This window comes from Leptinotarsa decemlineata, unplaced genomic scaffold (genome assembly GCF_025532065.1).
Source record: "Leptinotarsa decemlineata unplaced genomic scaffold, Ldec_3_MD MMD2_P_RNA_scaffold_5, whole genome shotgun sequence".
In the NCBI taxonomy this organism is placed as follows: Eukaryota; Metazoa; Arthropoda; class Insecta; order Coleoptera; family Chrysomelidae; genus Leptinotarsa; species Leptinotarsa decemlineata.
This window is the reverse complement of record NW_027412532.1, coordinates 22281596-22299872: the sequence shown is the minus strand read 5'-3', so window position 1 is coordinate 22299872 and position 18277 is coordinate 22281596. Positions and strand designations below refer to the sequence as shown.

The following is an 18277-nucleotide window of genomic DNA, read 5'->3' as shown; positions in this document are numbered from 1 at the left end:
TAAACAAAGTGGAGCATGAATATCGAAAAGCGACAAGTTGTGGTTATTGATGAAGTTGACTTTCTCATTGATATCGTATAGATACACTATATCTCCCCATGGTTTACAATTTGCGTCTAACGCAAAGTTGTCCATGTTGAAGTTTCTGAACTTTCTGAAATAAAATAAATTGTTACATACCTGTTGCTTTTCAAGTTCCAGGCTACAGACAGTCATCATATGATCAGTTATACCGAGCATATCAATTGTATTGCAATGTTCTACTTCCATCCCATTACTGACACATATTACATCTATCAATGAAGCTGAATTATTGGTAATACGGGTGGGATCATTTACTATCTGGCACAAATCAAAGTTAAACAAAATATTCTTGAATTTACTGATATCGGGGGTAGTTTCATGTAACAAATTTATATTAATATCACCCATCAAAACAATAAAGTCCACTTCTAAATAAATTCTCTCCAACATCTCACCCAATTCCCTCATACAGTTGTCGACATTTGAACGTGGAGGACGATAGACAATACCAAGTCCCATCCGTCGTTTTCCAATGTTTACAATTAGCCAAAGTTGTTCGAGCCCGGAATTTGCAATCAATGAAGCAAATATTTTATATTTATAAGGAACGCTCAAGTAACAGGCGACTCCTCCACCTATCCGATCGCGATTTGTACGCACCACATTATAGTAAGGTATTGAAATATAGTTATTTGGAAAATCTGAATTCAACCACGTTTCACTTAACCCTATTATGTCCAGTTTGTTATCAAGAATTCATTGACATTACTTCCGGCGTACGGAACTCACTTATTTGATATATGCATGCAGAAAACTTGAACAAAAGTCTACTGCAGGGGTCGACAAGTAGTTTTGGGTGGGGTCCGGATAACTGTGGGAAAATTTTAACGAGGTCCAGATAAAACAACGGATAATAATCAGGTGCTACCTATGTATTATTTTGGTTTCAAATCCAATTCTGAATTATGAAACAAGACCTAAAATTAATGTGATAAACTCAATAAAATTCAATTATGAGAAAGATATTTCACATACGTATGTTGAGCCAAACATAGTGGCCAAATGTATAGCTAGTTTCTTGCAATGTTTTATGCTTGGCCCAGAATTCTTCAGTGAATACCGTTTTATTCTTTTGCAAAGACACATCTTCTCGCAAATCAATTATCTCTATTTGAAGTGAAGGCTTTGACAGATTCAACAACACCGCCACATCTGTCCATTCTGCCGCAACATCAACTGATTCGCACAAACACACACAGGGTGGATAGGAAACTAATCAAACCATATTAGTAGTAGGTATTTGTCCGAGGTTTGACCTTTCTGTTTGCGGACAGCGGTCCGCCTGTTGCTGACCGTTGGTCTACTGTCTCATTTTTACTGAGAATATCACCTTGTGACGTCAGTTCTGAAGTATCGAGAAATACATACTTCGGTCTGATCCATTCAGGAATGACCCTGTCATGAGTTCTTGTGACGTTTTAAATTTAAATAATTTTTAACGATGAAATCTTTGTTTGAAAAAATCTATAAAAATGTGTCTTTCCGATAACCAGATATCGCCCCTCTACGAGGTCTTACCTGTTAATGTGTGATTCCTAACACGGGTTAACGATAGGAAGTGAAAATCGATCGTCCGGCTTTGCGGTTCGAACCATCGGTTCATACAGCGGTCGATTGAGTGAGTAGATCAAACCACCGAGGTTAACCCACCAGGCTACCGTATATTGTTCTGATATTTGAGCATATTTGTTGAAATCGAAAAGGCGACAACCCCAAACTATCCTGTTACACATTACGGATAATCTTAAACATAGGTACATCTAAAAATTGAAATGAATAAAAACAATATCGATATTGCGTCACGTCATTTTTTCAGAATAAGTAGTTTCATTATTAAATTGACTACGGAAAGAATCTTGATAAATTAAAAATGTTTCAATTAACTTTACGTTCGTTGCGATACTCTTGTTTAATCTTGAAACTCTGAAAACATCTTTTATTTTTAGGTAGAAATAGTGATTAAATTACGTTAATGAGTAATACTTGCGTGAAATTTTAACCATCTTGCAAACCGAGAAATTAAAATGTAACCTAGTTCCGCGCTTTTGATAGTTACGTCTCACTGGAGATTTCGTAGCGAATTTTTATGAAAATATTGAAATATCTTAATGGTGATGAAATTTCATGTTGTGTTCATATCCTATAGAAATATTTCGTTATGCCGTGTAACTGGAGAATACATATCTTTATAATTTTCGCTTTCAGCAACCTCAATAGGATACCCAGTGTCGTCTCGATAACTTATGTTGAATAATTGAATAGAACTGGGCGATACTTGATGAAAATCCATGTTAAAACTGATTAATACAGTTTATTGTATTAATTAGATGTATATATAAAGGGTTTTACAAAATCCGCGACACGTGTTTCGCTTGAGGAAGTTATTGTATAGCGTTCAGTTTTCGCTCAAGCGTTAACTAAAAGTTTAGTTCATACAATAAACTATATTAATTAGTTTTATTTATGTTGAAGATCAAAAATACACATAAATATTATATTCTTCTCTATCCATCCCTGTAGAGATGGACATCAAATGGACAATGTTGTTGATGCTCGCTTTCTGCTCTCTGTCCCTATGTATGCTTAGATCTTTAAAACTACGCAACGGATTTTAATGCGTGTTTTTTAATAGATAGAGTGATTCTAGAGAAAGGTTTATATGTATACAGGGTGTCCCTGGACTTCCTCTTTTCCTCTCGGGAATGTATAGATGGGGTCAAAATATCACCAGTACTTCATATAACTTTTTTTCCTAAAAGTCTTCGTAACCAAGTTACGGGCCCTCGAAGTTACAAAATGAAAAATGTTTTTCTTTGATAACTTTCCAAGTGAATATTCAAAATCATCCAAATTTTGGTAATTGACTAAACAAATGAATTCCGTCGATGAGCTTTCATGCAGGAGTCAGTTGTTTTGCTACAAAGTCAGGAACGGACTACCCCCGATGGTCCACACCCCAAAACTTTGAAATGACAGATATTTTTCAATATTTTTCAACAAATTAAGGTTACTTGGACAATTTTATGAATAAAAGTACTCGTGTGGAAAGTCGATCGGAGCAACGAGTCTTGATAAAAATGTAGTTCTACTCGACGACATCAAACCCGCTCGTCCACCATTATTTGAAATGAATAATTATCAAAGCAGAAATAATAATGATAACGTTAATTCAACAACATTTATAACAGGAATAATACAAAGTATGCTAAAATGAAGTTGTAAACAAAAAGTACAGTACCTATATGGAAGTTTAAGTCACAATTGTGATAGCAGATATTTTTTCAAAAGAAATATCAAGTTCTGTAGATTCGTGGTGTTTTTAAACTAACAAGCTACTCTACTATGAAATATCGAATTCATTCCATATTTTGTATGTACATAATACGTGTGGAATAATCTCGTTTCGTGTTGATCAGTTATCTGAATCTCATGAAACTCAACATTCGAATGTTTCAAATTCTTCTTCACAGCTAAACTGTTGAGGAGTTTCACTGATAATTATAATTTTATGGGAGAAATTCTTTAACACGAATCTAAATTTAGCTGAAAAAACGCACATCGGAAAAAATATTTACTATACTAATAAAAAGCAAACGAATGAACTACAAAAACGGCTGCACATGATCAGGTGAAAAATATCCAGGGAATAATATTTCTTTCACAGATGTTGACAAAAAAACCTTTTAGAAAGTTTTGATAAAAAATGAGAAACTGGAATGCGATTTTGTTTTGTTGAGTGGTGCGTTGTCATATGACTATCATTGTATTGTCAATATTCTATAGGATATTTTGAATTTTTTTGATATGGCCGAACAGTTTACATTCAATGAATATGCAGATATGCATGAATTTTATGAACGAGCATTTTGTAATGCTGCAGAAGCTCGTCGTCTGTATTCCGAGCATTTTCCCAATCGAACGGTACCGTCAAGAGAAACATTCGAGCGTGCCGATCGCAGCTTGAGGGAGACAGGTATGTAATAATTGATAATTAATTTGAGCACGTTGTTTTATTTCGATATTATTGTAGGTACAGTTTTGCCAAAACGAGGTGGTGAGGGCGCTCCTAGGACTGTACGTACCGTTGTATTGGAGGAAAATATTTTGGAAGCCGTCGCTGATGATCCTTCAATGAGCATCAGAAATTTATCAGAACAGTTCCATACATCCAAGTCCACTATTCATAGAATAATTAGGGAACAACTGCTCCACCCATTTCACATCCAGAAGGTACATGCCATGACACCTCAAAATTTTCCAGCACGACTGGAATATGCCAATTGGTTCAAGGATAGGCAAAGAGAGGATATGACTTTTATTAATCGAGTTTTATTCACTGATGAAGCAGGTTTCAGTAGAGATGGAGTTATCAACTCTCATAATCTCCATATATGGGCCGAAGAAAATCCCCATGGGATATTGCAAACCAAACACCAACGGAAATTCAACGTGAATGTTTGGGCTGGTATCATAGGAAACCATCTTATAGGACCATTCGTTCTACAGGACCGATTGAATGGAGAACGTTATTTGGAGTTCATTCAGAACGATTTGAATGGACTTTTGGAACATGTTCCATTGCAAACCCGAAGAGATATGTGGTTTATGCATGATGGCGCTCCTCCTCATTTTAGTTTGATTGTGCGTGACCATCTGAACCATATTTTCCACAATAGATGGATTGGTAGAGGTGGGCCATATTCATGGCCATCGCGGTCTCCGGATTTAAATCCATTGGATTTCTTTCTGTGGGGGCATCTAAAAAGCCTTGTTTACGCTACACCTATTCACACAAGAGATGCATTGTTGAATAGAATAACATTACATTGTGAAGCCATACGAAACGACCCTGGAATGCTATTTCAAGTACAGAGAGGGTGTCTTCGCAGACTAAGAAAATGTATAGAGAGAGAAGGTGGTCATATCGAGCAGTTTCTGTAGCGGATTTTTCATTTCTGTTTGCTCTTGAGGCTCTTGAGTTTCGTTAGTTAAACGTGTTTGCATTATAAAAATTCGTTATGAACATTTTACCTATCATTTCCATTTTCCTTAAAAACTAATATTTTCGAATAATGGTAGACATCTCAGGATAAATGTTGTTGAATTAACGTTATCATTATTATTTCTGCTTTGATAATTATTCATTTCAAATAATGGTGGACGAGCGGGTTTGATGTCGTCGAGTGAAACTACATTTTTATCAAGACTCGTTGCTCCGATCGACTTTCCACACGAGTACTTTTATTCATAAAATTGTCCAGGTAACCTTAATTTGTTAAAAAATATTGAAAAATATCTGTCATTTCAAAGTTTTGGGGTGTGGACCATCGGGGGTAGTCCGTTCCTGACTTTGTAGCAAAACAACTGACTCCTGCATGAAAGCTCATCGAAGGAATTCATTTGTTTAGTCAATTACCAAAATTTGGATGATTTTGAATATTCACTTGAAAAGTTATCAAAGAAAAACAATTTTCATTTTGTAACTTCGAGGGCCCGTTACTTGGTAACGAAGAATTTTAGGAAAAAAAGTTATATGAAGTACTGGTAATATTTTGACCCCATCTATACATTCCCGAGAGGAAAAGAGGAAGTCCAGGGACACCCTGTATAACGTACTTGTGATGCACTGTTTGGAACCTTTGGTGTAGTAATGGATATTACTGGAGTTTTTTCCCAACATCAAACCGATCACCAAGTGATCATCTTCAAGATGATCACTTGGTGATTGAAAGTGAAAGATAAAGTGTTATTTTGGAAAAACTATAAGCGTTGTTTTGAATTTCTCGTGTTGAGAATCACACGTTGAAAGGTAAGACCTCGTTAGTCCTTAGCTCGCACAAGTTTCTCAACTTCTGAGAGTAGTCGTTCGTATGGAGGCGACAGCTGATTAACGGAAAAACAGATTTTAAACAATTTTTTTTAAATATTACTGGAGTTTTTTCCCAATACCAAATCGTTATTTTTAACACCTCGACACGTGTTTCGATCACCAAGTGATCATCTACAGTTTAATATTCCTCTTGAAGGTGATCACTTGGTGATCGAAACACGTCTTGAGGTGTTAAAAATAACTATTTGGTGTTGGAAAAAACTCCAGTAATATGTATTGCGTATAACGTGCATAATATAGTAGAGAAACACTTATAATTTCAGAGGAAAAAAAATAATTCAGTGTTCTTGTGAAAGTAGTTGTTTCGAAATTATTTTTTCTTTAGTGTAATTCAATGTTTATGTGAAAGAAGTACTTTCGGAAGGGTTTTTCTTTCAGTTTGTATCAGAAAAAGTATTTTGTATATGCACTACATATCTTGATACAGGTTTTTTATTGAAGTTTTTTTTTCTTTTCTTTGAAAGTTTTTGTTCAATGATGGGAAAGTAGAAAGCGAAAAAGATTTTTTTATCTTAAAACATATTGATGTTTCATATTTTCCATTATTTCGAACCTTCTTTTTTCTGCTTGAAGTTTCCTCTTATCTGGTTATTTTCTTTCCAGTAATCTTTTCTACTAATTTGTGATTCATTTTTTAATTAACTGGATTTTTAAGATAAACTTGGTGAATGTTAGATATTTGTAGTAAAGATGTAAAGTATCTAATTTCGTGGATGATTCGGATTCTAGAGATATTTTTATAGATGAGGTAATAACCATCAGGATCCTATATATTTGCCCTTTTCGTGACTCAATTCGAAAATAAAGAGAATATATTTTTTCGAATAGAAATTATAAACGTTCACCTGTATCAACTAAATACAATAGAACTACCTAAAACAACTACTTCCCTAGACAATAACACGACGTGCATTGATTATATTCGACATACATTTGGACCAGTTTCATGTAGAAATTCTGCAGATGTTTCTAGTTTGTTCACCATTGCAGGACAGATCTAACCAAGACAGCATGGCCGTCTGGTACTCGATTTCATCTACGCTTTAGCGCCTTTATGAACCTTTGTCTGAAACTGGAGCCAATAGATTTACTAAAATACGGTATTCTAGTATCGACCAATTCCATCTCATTCGATCAGGAAACATATTATGCAGGTACAATATCGCCGCCATTCTTGATTTTTTCAGATATTTATCAAAGATGATTGGAGTGAAGCTATTTTTACAAGGAATAATGATGATGAAAAAGAAATAAGTCATGGCGGAATCTGGAAGCGTAAAATGCATTCGTTTGTATTTTGCATAAATAAAAAAACTTTTGAATCCCAAAATAATAGAACAGGTTTGTTTATGAAATAATCCAATTATGGTTTCCCACTGGAAACACATTAGAAAATACGTTGAGAAAGTTGTATTTATATTGATCAAGATATTTTTGTGTTGCCACTCATTTTTTGTTATGCGAACTCTTGTTTCAAGGATAAAATGATATGATTTACCTTTTTATCTTATCGGTAGCTGGTTGGGTTGGCGTGAGTGATTCATTTCGCTATGTTAAACGGTTGTACATCCGGAAAATTGATTTTCACTGATAATAGTCCATCCGTGCTATGAATCGCATGTTAAAAGGCAAGACCTAGTTAATCCTTGCCTCGTTTAAGTTTCGTCTTCTGAGGGTTGTCTTAAACCTTGAACTGAATACTGGATCAATTATCCACAGTTTTATGCATTCATCACGCTCGAATAAATTCAAAATAACCAATATGATGAAAATATACCATAAACAATATTGTGAAACAGTGTTAAGAAATCCGATTATTATATCAATTACCTCATTTCCTAATCCTCAAAACCACTCAGACAAGTTGCGACTTCTAAGGGTTGTCGCGTAGGGAAGCGATAGCTGGTCAACAAAAAAATTGATTTTAACATTTTTTCAACATTTCATTGAATTTACAAAAAGGTATGGATGTCTTCAAAGGATTATTGAGTTCAGACAGAAAAATTTTAAATGCACATATCTGAAGTACTTTCATTGCCATTTTAATTAGCTATGTAAACATATCTTTTCAAATGAGAAAAATATAGGCCGGAACAAAACATTTGACCCACCAGTGGTTTTCCATCACACAAGTGTGGTTTTATTCTATTTGTTTCAAATCTTACTTTTACTAAAAAATACTACTTGGTAGACTGTATCAAATACAAAAGGGAACAGCGTTTTTGCTGCATGAAATATTATGACTGACATACATTTTCGGTGTGCTGATTTCAGACCTGAAGTCGGATTTTTTGTACCAGCTCTAGTTTTTTAAGATATAAGAAAAACGTAATTTTCGAGAAAACATATTGAAATTGATAACAATCATTAGAAAATTAGCCCTATTCAATAAATTTTTTCATAGGATTTTCTTGCTTGACTTGGTTCACAAAGGCTTTTTTTAATAGTCCGTCATCCTGCGGACCAGTGACACTGGTATCTCTATAGTTCGAATATCTTGATGGAACCGTCCCCCCTGTTCTTCACTCAGATTTCCAAGATTTTTAGGGAGATGGTCCAATAACTGTAAAGGCAGTGTACCTTGAGCTGATATGAGTGCGACCACATCTTCTCAACGTGGTCAGTCTAGCATTGAATCTTTTTGTTTCCCAGAAAATGTTGTATAATTCAAATAAATTTATTCCAGTCATTTTTTTTTTCAATATCATTCATATAACTATTGAAGTTCTCGTCCTTTTTCAACCTTCTTATTTGTGACGATTGCTGGAGCTTTTCCCAACACTAAACCGTTATTTTAACACTTCGACAAGTGTTTCAATCACAAAGTGATCATCTTGAAGATGATCACTTGGTGATCGGTTTGATGTTGGGAAAAAACTCCAGGAATAGAGTCATTACTACACCAAAGGTTCCAAACAGTGCATCATAAGTTCTTATTTGTAGACCATCGAGAATTCCGGCCCTCAGTTTCTCTGTGTTCATCTTATGAACCCTAGGTAAATACTAGGTACTACTGGCCTAGAACCCAGAACTGAGACTTAGCTCTTCTGTCACAGAGACAAATGATTCAGGGATAGTTTGTATAGCATTCTTGTTGTCTGAACAGAAAATTTACCTTTTTTTAGATCTACACATATGAGCCACTTGTGTTCGAGGTGTTTGATTTTCCACATAACAGAGGCCACTGTAACATGTTCTTATTTGAGTTTAGTTGAATGGGTTGTCGGTGATGAACCCGGCTTATTGCCATCATGCATAAACACACATTTCAGGCTACGCTACGTTTAGAGGAATAAATAAATAAGTGTCTTTCATTCGGGTCATATTTGTCTAATCCCATTGCTTTTAATAAACCCGGAATATCTGAACAATAAACAAAGTCATCGCCTTCAGAGAAGAATGTAAATAAATGTCTCGACTTTGACCACTAGCACAAAACTCTTATTTCTTGAGTTGAGAGATTTTTTGTTTCAATCGAGAAGCTTTTTTATAAAGGCCAATATCCCTTACCAAAGCGTTGATCTAGCTCTTCCTGGTTAAAGGACCCAGGAAAAATATGTGGAATTAAATTAGTAGTTCCACTTTCATCTTTCGAAGAGATTTTTTTCATCTGAGTCGTGATCATTTTGTGTAGATGAAGATGCATAAAGCACTGGTCCATCGCCAGATTACTAGATTGGTGTATTACGTGTTAGGGTAAAACCATTTGGAGCGGTTTTTTTGATTCATCCCTTTTATATCAACTATGCAAAAATAAAAATCGTTCTGATGGTTTGAGGGATCCCACCAGATCATTGGTGTTTGATACTTGAAATGGAGTATTTTCTTATTCGCTCATAATCTCAAAGAATCGACGCATTCAACGAAAGTCATTTTTTGTGGAGGAAAAAATCAGTTTTTTATCGACCTTTTTTGGGTAATTGTTACCTTCCACAATCTGAAAAAATATAAAAATTATAATGGAGAACTTTATACAAGTGTAGAAGGGCAAACTTTTTAGTTTACCCCGATAAGTTACTGCGTAAAAATCAAAGTATTTTTCACAAAGAAAAATCTTCTATTTATCAGTAACTTGTCGTATTTAACAATTTTGCCTATCAAAAAAATGATTAAGAAATAATACTTATCTTTTACGTTTCGGAGGCCAATATCTGCCTCCGTCTTCAGAAATGGATAAAAAATTCGAATATATACGCAGTTATTCCTTTTTTGATAGCTTATTTCTTTACTTCTTCGACAGATGTCAAAGAAGTTTTGAAATATGAAATTATGTCAATGTTGTTGATTGACAACTGAAACATTCGATGTAATACAAGGTACTCTCCGATATCAGTTTGTTGCCATTTCGCCACTATCCAAAGTTTTCTTCAAGATGGGTAGCCAAGTACGGTCTATTTCTAGGGAGCTATTCGAGATACAATTCTCTCCAGACATGAGAATATACGCTGATTCTTTTAGCTTACGTCTCTTAGAATGAGGCTCATTGGTAATCTTTCTTGTCCTATTCCATTCCACCCGATGTTCACCGTCTGATTTTAAAATGTGTTCTGATAATAATAATGTTCTAAAAAGTTTGCCCTTCTACACTTGTATAAAGTTCTCCATTATAATTTTTATATTTTTTCAGATTGTGGAAGGTAACAATTACCTAAAAAAGGTCGATAAAAAATCCACGCATGTTTCATATACCATATTAGGCACTTAGTACTTGTCACGGGTGTCCATAGGGAATCCAAAGTAATCAAGATACATAAGTTTTACGAACTCCGACACAGTTAGTCTACAATTTTTGAATGTATATTCACGACAGATGGCACAGGAATAGTTGGGATCGTTTTTACAGATATTTCTCGATGTAGACATTGTAGCAAAAAATTAATTTGTAACAGAATCAGTGGTTTTTATGACAGTTAAAGTGTAACTAGTACACAAATATGGTAAATAGCTGTATATCAAGAACTAAAGCTGTTGGAAAAAAGGAAAGATAACGTTGAAATTAGCGACCTTGATTTAGTAAACCACAGCCACAAAATTCCACGCAACCCAAAAAACAATTGAATTTTGTTCCCTTGTGATATACATATATTTCCTCGCATTGTCACTTTTTCCATGAAATGGAAACATTCGCTTTGTCAGTTTTTCCATGAAAATAGGTATAAGAAATTCCGAGAAAATATCGATTCTTCGATTCTGAAAACACCTTCATTTCTCGACTCGAATCGAGGTATACATCAAAGAATATTATAAATGTTTGTCACGTAACTCTCGTAGTCATCGAACTATACTGATTATGTTTATTTGTTTCAGCCGAGCGATTGAGCGAGTACGTAAGTCACTATGAGGTCCTTGATTACGACGCGTCGGACGTTCACAAGGCTCACGCGCGAGCGAAGAGATCGCTCGTTAAGGACAATTTGGTTCATTTGTCGTTCCGATCGCACGGGCACGATTTTCGATTGCGGCTGAAGAGGGACTTGAGCGTCTTCGGCGACGACATGGAGGTGCACGGGCCGCAAGGAAAGTTGGAGGACGTCGATACGTCCCACATTTACCAAGGACACATTTTGGGTAAGTATTTTCATGGCGTTTATTCACATACAGGGTGCTAATATGACCAATAATAAAACAAAAATGATAAACCTTCATCAACAAGCAAAATCAAAACGAGCACTTGACTTTTGGAGAGACAATAGAACTATAACAATACTCTGGCGTCAATTTTTCTCTGAGATGATGCTATGAACTTGTGACTCCCCATTTTATAGGTATTCAAATTCAAACTGGTTTTGGAATCGGACCAGCCTTTGATGTTTCATTCCCCGGCGGCCATTGTGGAATTGGCCGCGGTGGTAGTGCGCCCGACTCACGATCGGAAGGCCGTGGGTTCGATTCCCGCCTCGAACAGATTTTTTCTCGAAAGAATTTATCTGGTTGATGCTGGGATGATTCTGCAAAAATGTTAGGAATCACACGTTAACAGGTAAGACCTTGTTAGTCCTTAGCTCGCACAAGTTTTTCAACTTCTGAGAGTTGTTGTTTGTATGGGGGCGACACCTGATTAACGGAAAAAAACAGATTTTAAACAGTTTTTTTAAATATCATATTTTCAAAAAAATATTCAAAATAAATGCTTAAATTGTTTACCATTCGCTTCCTGACAAACATGAAGTTTGTTGACACATCAGTGTCTCACAGACAGAAATTTTTCTGGAATATTTTATTGCAAGCTTCTCTCATTTTATTCATACGTTTTGGAATAGACTGCAGTTATGCAACGTATACTATAGATTCCATTCATCCCCACAAAAAATTTACCTATCTACCAGTTTATCCGGTAGATAATGAAGGTGTTCCTTCATACTCAAACGCAACATCAATTGGGTTTGCCTGAAGTATTTCAATCGTACGCCTGATACTACTTTGCATCATATCCAGATACATAGACCGGGTCAGTACATTTTACAAAACCATCGCGGAAACTTTCCAAAATGTATTGTGGTGACCATTATGGCCAGAAAGTGGGTGGTGAACATTCTGAAAATTTATTGGAAGAAAGTGGAGCGAGTTCTGGATTTAATTTTCAATGAAATTATGGAAAAGAATATAAAACTGTTGATTACTCACGTAAGACTGGTTCCAAAAATAAATCAATGTTGAGAACCTTTCCACAAGAGACTTATGATCAGTACTGCAGACGACAGACGTTCAGAAGAGAGAAGAAAAGAAAAGAAGAGAAACAAAATTTATTGCCCAACAGATGAATAGATTTACAGGACAATATATAATATAATAATGCAGTGTAAATAAAGGCTACTTAAACTAAATATATAACAAATGATTGACATATTGAGGATTTGACAAATTAAGAAATAAATTAACATATATGATCGAATTCAGAGAAGACGATGACATATTAATTAATTATTATTTGTGAATAACATGAAATGAAGACAGTCATCTAGTTGATGGTTTGTTCAATTTTGGATAATATGGTCTTCATTGGATCGAAATTAATATCGCATTGACTGCAGTGGGTATTATAATTTTCACATATCAAATTTATTGGAAACACTTTTCCAAGGTTGGATCTAGTAAAAGGGGTATAGAAAGTGATCTGTTTACGTGTAATAGCTTGAGGTACGTTGAATATGATGCAAAATTTTGTATAACATAACAATACTTGATGAAACTCTACGTTGCTCCAAGGAAGGCAGACCGAATATTTGAAGTAGTGTGGAGTGGTCAGTTCCTCTAGCAGGGTACACGCCATCAGTCCTGAATGCAAGAAACTTCAGAAAACGCCTTTGCCCATTTTTCAAGGTTTCTTTATGTACATTATAGAGAGAATACCCAATCAAAGCATACGGTATAGAGCGATGACACGCGTACATTTGGAACAGTGATTCCCAGAGTAATCCAGATGAATCCCAAGGGGTCCATGAGAGACTCGACGGGGGTCTATGTTGACGTGACCGAAAAATGGGGGTTTACAATTCGTAACCGGAGGTCCACGACAATTTATCTGGTTTCGATAGTGAAGAACTAAAATGTTGGCTTGATTTCACTCATCAATATAGGCAGATATTTTTCAATAAGCTCAACGACTCTTACGAGTAAAAACTTACAAATTCCATATTCAGCACAACGTGTCTAGACTTGCAAAGCGCCGCCGTCCGCAACGCTTGTTCAGACATGCAAAAGGAACAACTCGTTTGTGTGCTTGCAATTTTGCATGAACTTGTTTGATTCTTCACCAATATAAATAAAAATATTTCATTTTTACCACACCGAATGGGGAGTTTTCTAAATGAAATAAGTGAGAATTGATTGGTTTCTTGTGCTGTATTTAAAAAAATTAAGTTGGATGGAATCACTTCTTCGATTGACCAACTTCACTTTTTTGACATCCACTCATAGCAAAATCAATTAATTAATTAACCAATCAATTCTAATTTTCTATTCATTCGAAAACTGGTAATTCGTGGTTAGAATTTGTCAAAATAAATTTTTAAATTGAATGATGATAAAGGAATACCTACCGATTTTTTTCCGCAAAAAAAGAAGCGAACAATCTTCAATGCTGATTTGTTTGTCTTACATATTTTTGTTATTTTTTCATGACATACAGTCTCAACATTTTGGAAAAATGCTAAAGGTTAGGTTAGGGGAATACAGGGCTTTTTATGATGATCGTTAATTAGCCGTTTCTGACAAACTATTTAACGGATCAACCTGAAAATTTCACAGTATGCATAAATCAATATGACCTACACGCCTAAAATATTTTAGACGAAGCGGCGTTGTCGCTTCTACTATAAAGTAGCGGCTTCTTTGATTTTTCAAATGGAACACCCCGTATATAATATCATATTATGATTCATTATCACTTTGTCAACAAATTCATATACTATTTTCCTATACCTATCTATTACCGTTTAGAAGATATAAATTAATTTCGATATTTTTTTTACCAAACATGAACTTTTATAAATACTGATAATCTTGAACTCTCTTGCACTAAAACGATCAAATTTGAAATGGAGTGGAGTGCAACAATGAATATCTTCACTCATATTTTCATTTGCCTCATACAGGGTCTTGATCTCATGAAAAAATGAGTGGAACTCAATTTTTTCACCCTGTATATTTTAACATTTTGTGCTCTACATCCAATTTTAGATTAACTTTGTTCAGATAATACTATTTCTATTTTGAACCGTTTTCGAGATAAACTTTTTCAAACAGAAACTGACGTGGTTTTCTTGCTCGTTTTTTTTGAATTCATCACTTATTTTGGATATTAAAAAATTTTTTATACTTAGTAATATTTGTTTTTTATCCAGTTTTTTAACTGTCTTAGATCAGTCAATACGAAATTGGTATGTACCTACCTTAGAAATAGTTACAATTTGTATACATTGAGGCATTGGTCTCTAACGTACAACAGTACACATTAATATTTTTCAATAGTGTGCTTTGAAAAAATAAATAAACCAATTATTTAAGGTCAGACTTACGTTAGTGGTTTTGCTTGATTGTGACAGCTACCAATTATAATAGTATAATGTCAAGATTAGGTTACAGTAATGAAGGTTTCTTGAATTTATTAATAATTTATGGTGAGTGCAATATAATTGCAAGTAAAACATGCCGAGTATTTCATGAAAGATATCTACAACTTCCGAAGCCGAATAATAATGTGATAAATCGACTACTAAAAAACTGTAGGTTGAATGGAACCTTCCGTCCAAAAATCATTCGTAAGAAGACTAAAGTGGATGATGATGACAATGGTATAACAGTTTTGGGATACTTTCATGCATTTCCAAATGCTTTTCTGCACGAGTCTGAAAGGGAGATAGGTATACCCTACGTGACAATTTGTCGAATTCTTAATAAACATAAATGGCATCCCTATAAGTTCTACTGTGTCCAACATTTGAAAGAGACTGATTTACCTCGTAGAGTGGAATTCTTTGAATGGTTACTTGTCAAGACTCAAGAGGATGAACATTTCCTTGACAATATTATATGGACAGATAAGGCCAAGTTCACAAAAAATGGAGTTTTCAATAGACACAACAGTCATTATTGGGCGCCAGAAAATCCCCATGTTGTCCGCCAAAGGGGTTTTCAAGAAAGATGGCAATTCAATGTATTTTGTGCCATAAAGAATGAGTCAATTTTTTATATCGAGTTTTATGATGATAATTTGAATGCATCAAAATATGAAGATTTACTGAGGAATGGAATTCAAATGATTTTAAATAATAGACCAGGAAGAGAACGTGTATGGTACCAAATGGATGGTGCTCCACCCCATAATTCTCATTCAGTCAGCGAAGCTTTAACCGAAATCTTCGAAGACAGATGGATTGGTAATAATGGACCTCTAATGGCCTCCTAGAACACCAGATGGCAATCCATTAGATTATTTCGTGTGGGGTTTCATTAAAAATATGGTTTACTATACTCCAATAACAACAATGGAAGATATGAAATCGAGAGTTACAACTGTTTTCAATAGTTTGACTCCAGACTTGATCAGAAGCGCTACACATGACAATATTTTGAAGAGATTACATGTTTGTTTAAGTAGAGGTGGAGATGTGTTTGAACATATTCTGAAATACACTGACGATTAAATTAACTCATTAATTTATGGGTTTATTATTTTCAGTTCGTGTTTTAGCGTTAATAAAACTATTGTTTGAAGAGAAGTTTCATTCGATGGTTGAGGAGTATTTTAATAATTATCTTTTCATTGTATTATCTGTGACTAATTGAGAAACATCAAACGAAATCTGTTTTACAAAAATGAGTGATGAACAAGGAAACCATGTCAATTTCCGTTTAAAACAGTTTATCTCGAAAACGGTTCAAAATAGAAATAGTATTATCTGAACAAAGTTAATCTGAAATTGGATGCAGAGCTCAAAAATGTTGAAATATAGAGGTTGTTCCATTTGAAAAAATTGAGTTCCACTCATTTTTTCATGAGATCAAAATATCTGCATTTTTTGAAGACCCTGTATGAGGCAAATGAAAATATGACTCGGAGTGAAGATCCTCATGGTATCACTCCACTCCATTTCAAATTTGATCGTTTTAGTGCAAGAGAGTTCAAGATTATCAGCATTTATAAAAATTCATGTTTGGTAAAAAAAATATCGAAATTAATATATCTTCTAAATGGTAATAGATAGGTATAGGGAAATAGTATATGAATTTGTTGAAAAAGTGATAATGAATTATAATATGATATTATGTACGAGGTGTTCCATTTGAAAAATCAAAGAAGCCGCTACTTTATAGTAGAATCGGCAACGCCGCTTCGTCTGAAATATTTTAGGCGTGTAGGTCATATTGACTTATGCATACTGTGGAATTTTCAGGTTGAACCGTTGAATAGTTTGCCAGAAACGGCTAATTAACGCTCATCATGAAAAGCCCTGTATGAAAGTCACCACAAAATATTTCAATGTCATTGGGGATCGAGTAAGATGTCATTATAACGTCCTTGAAATTCTAGGCCAATGCAAATAAGTCTTGAAGACAGAGACACCAATAAAAAAGCTACAAAGAAATAGTCTAAGATTCGAATTAGACAAGACATTTACCCGTCTGGTATTTTCATTTCGAGAACATGAAATGAATGATAATTTCACTCAGAGTAGAATATCCGAATTTGAAACAACCTTCTGTTCAATCGATAGAAAGTATTTTGGATAGAATTCGGTCTGTTGAAAAATAAATCCCCTGTGGGTCCACTAAACAAATCTAGGTCTGACTATGATTAATCAAAATTTCATAAATGATTTTTTTTTATTACTCTCATAAGTTTATTGAACATATTCAATACAAATAGAACGTAGCCTATAAAATATACAATTGTTGGATTGGCAAATTTTTCCTGGTGTAAGTAGTCGGTTCGTAGATATACAGGTAATTGTAACCAGGTAACTGTAATCAAAATAAGGACTGTTCCCTTATGAACATGATGACATTAAGTTTGCTGCAAAAACATTGTACCAAACATCTATACTTATTTCTGGGAATGAAAGTTTTTGGCTTTCTACTACTCCATCTTGATACAAAAAATGTGGGAATCTTCCAAAGGAAGGAAGGAGCAATCAATTTTAAAAGAAGTAACTCTATACATGATGTCTAGATCATGCAAAGAAGTAACTTTCAGCCACAAATTAAAAGAAAAAGCCCTCCTGAAACATTAAATTACACGAAAGAAAAATTCTTTCGAAATAAGTACTTTTATATGAACACTGAATTATTCAAAAAACACTTTTCTCTACTCATTTTGTATTCCAAACATTCGTTATGTAATTATATCAGATATCATTCACAGGATTTCTATACAATATACTAAATGGAAATAAAAATTTCACTTACATGGAACACTGTCATGCTCACTGGTGGACATCGATGTTTCGCCGTAGGACATTTGCCTTAGGGCTCTTCAGTACCAATCTGGATACCATTATAAGAAAAAACATACAATTCATTCATTCATTGCTTCCTTCCTCACTTTGGAAGATTCCCACTTTTTTTTTGTATAAAGACGGAGTAGTAGAAAGCCAACAACTTTCATTCCCAAAAATTAGTCACTCCTAAAAATATAACTCTTTCAAAATTTAATCTATACTTATATATCTTCTATATATCTAACATGTTATATATCTAAATGAGACAGTCACTCACTTAACACTCATTTTAAATAATCCAACTTTTTCCAGAAAGCGACTTCAATCCAGTAGACCAGCCTTTTGAAAATACTTGACGTGAACT

At 34.5% G+C, this 18277-nt stretch overlaps 1 protein-coding gene across 1 annotated transcript in view; it reads left to right on the top strand.

Annotated features, from left to right (window-relative positions):
• The window catches only part of kuz (zinc-dependent metalloprotease kuz), a 372259-nt gene that overhangs the window by 306744 nt on the left and 47238 nt on the right, over nucleotides 1-18277 (top strand). The window contains 1 exon segment of the mRNA XM_074169690.1: nucleotides 11282-11542. Coding sequence (XP_074025791.1) covers nucleotides 11282-11542 — 261 coding nt within the window.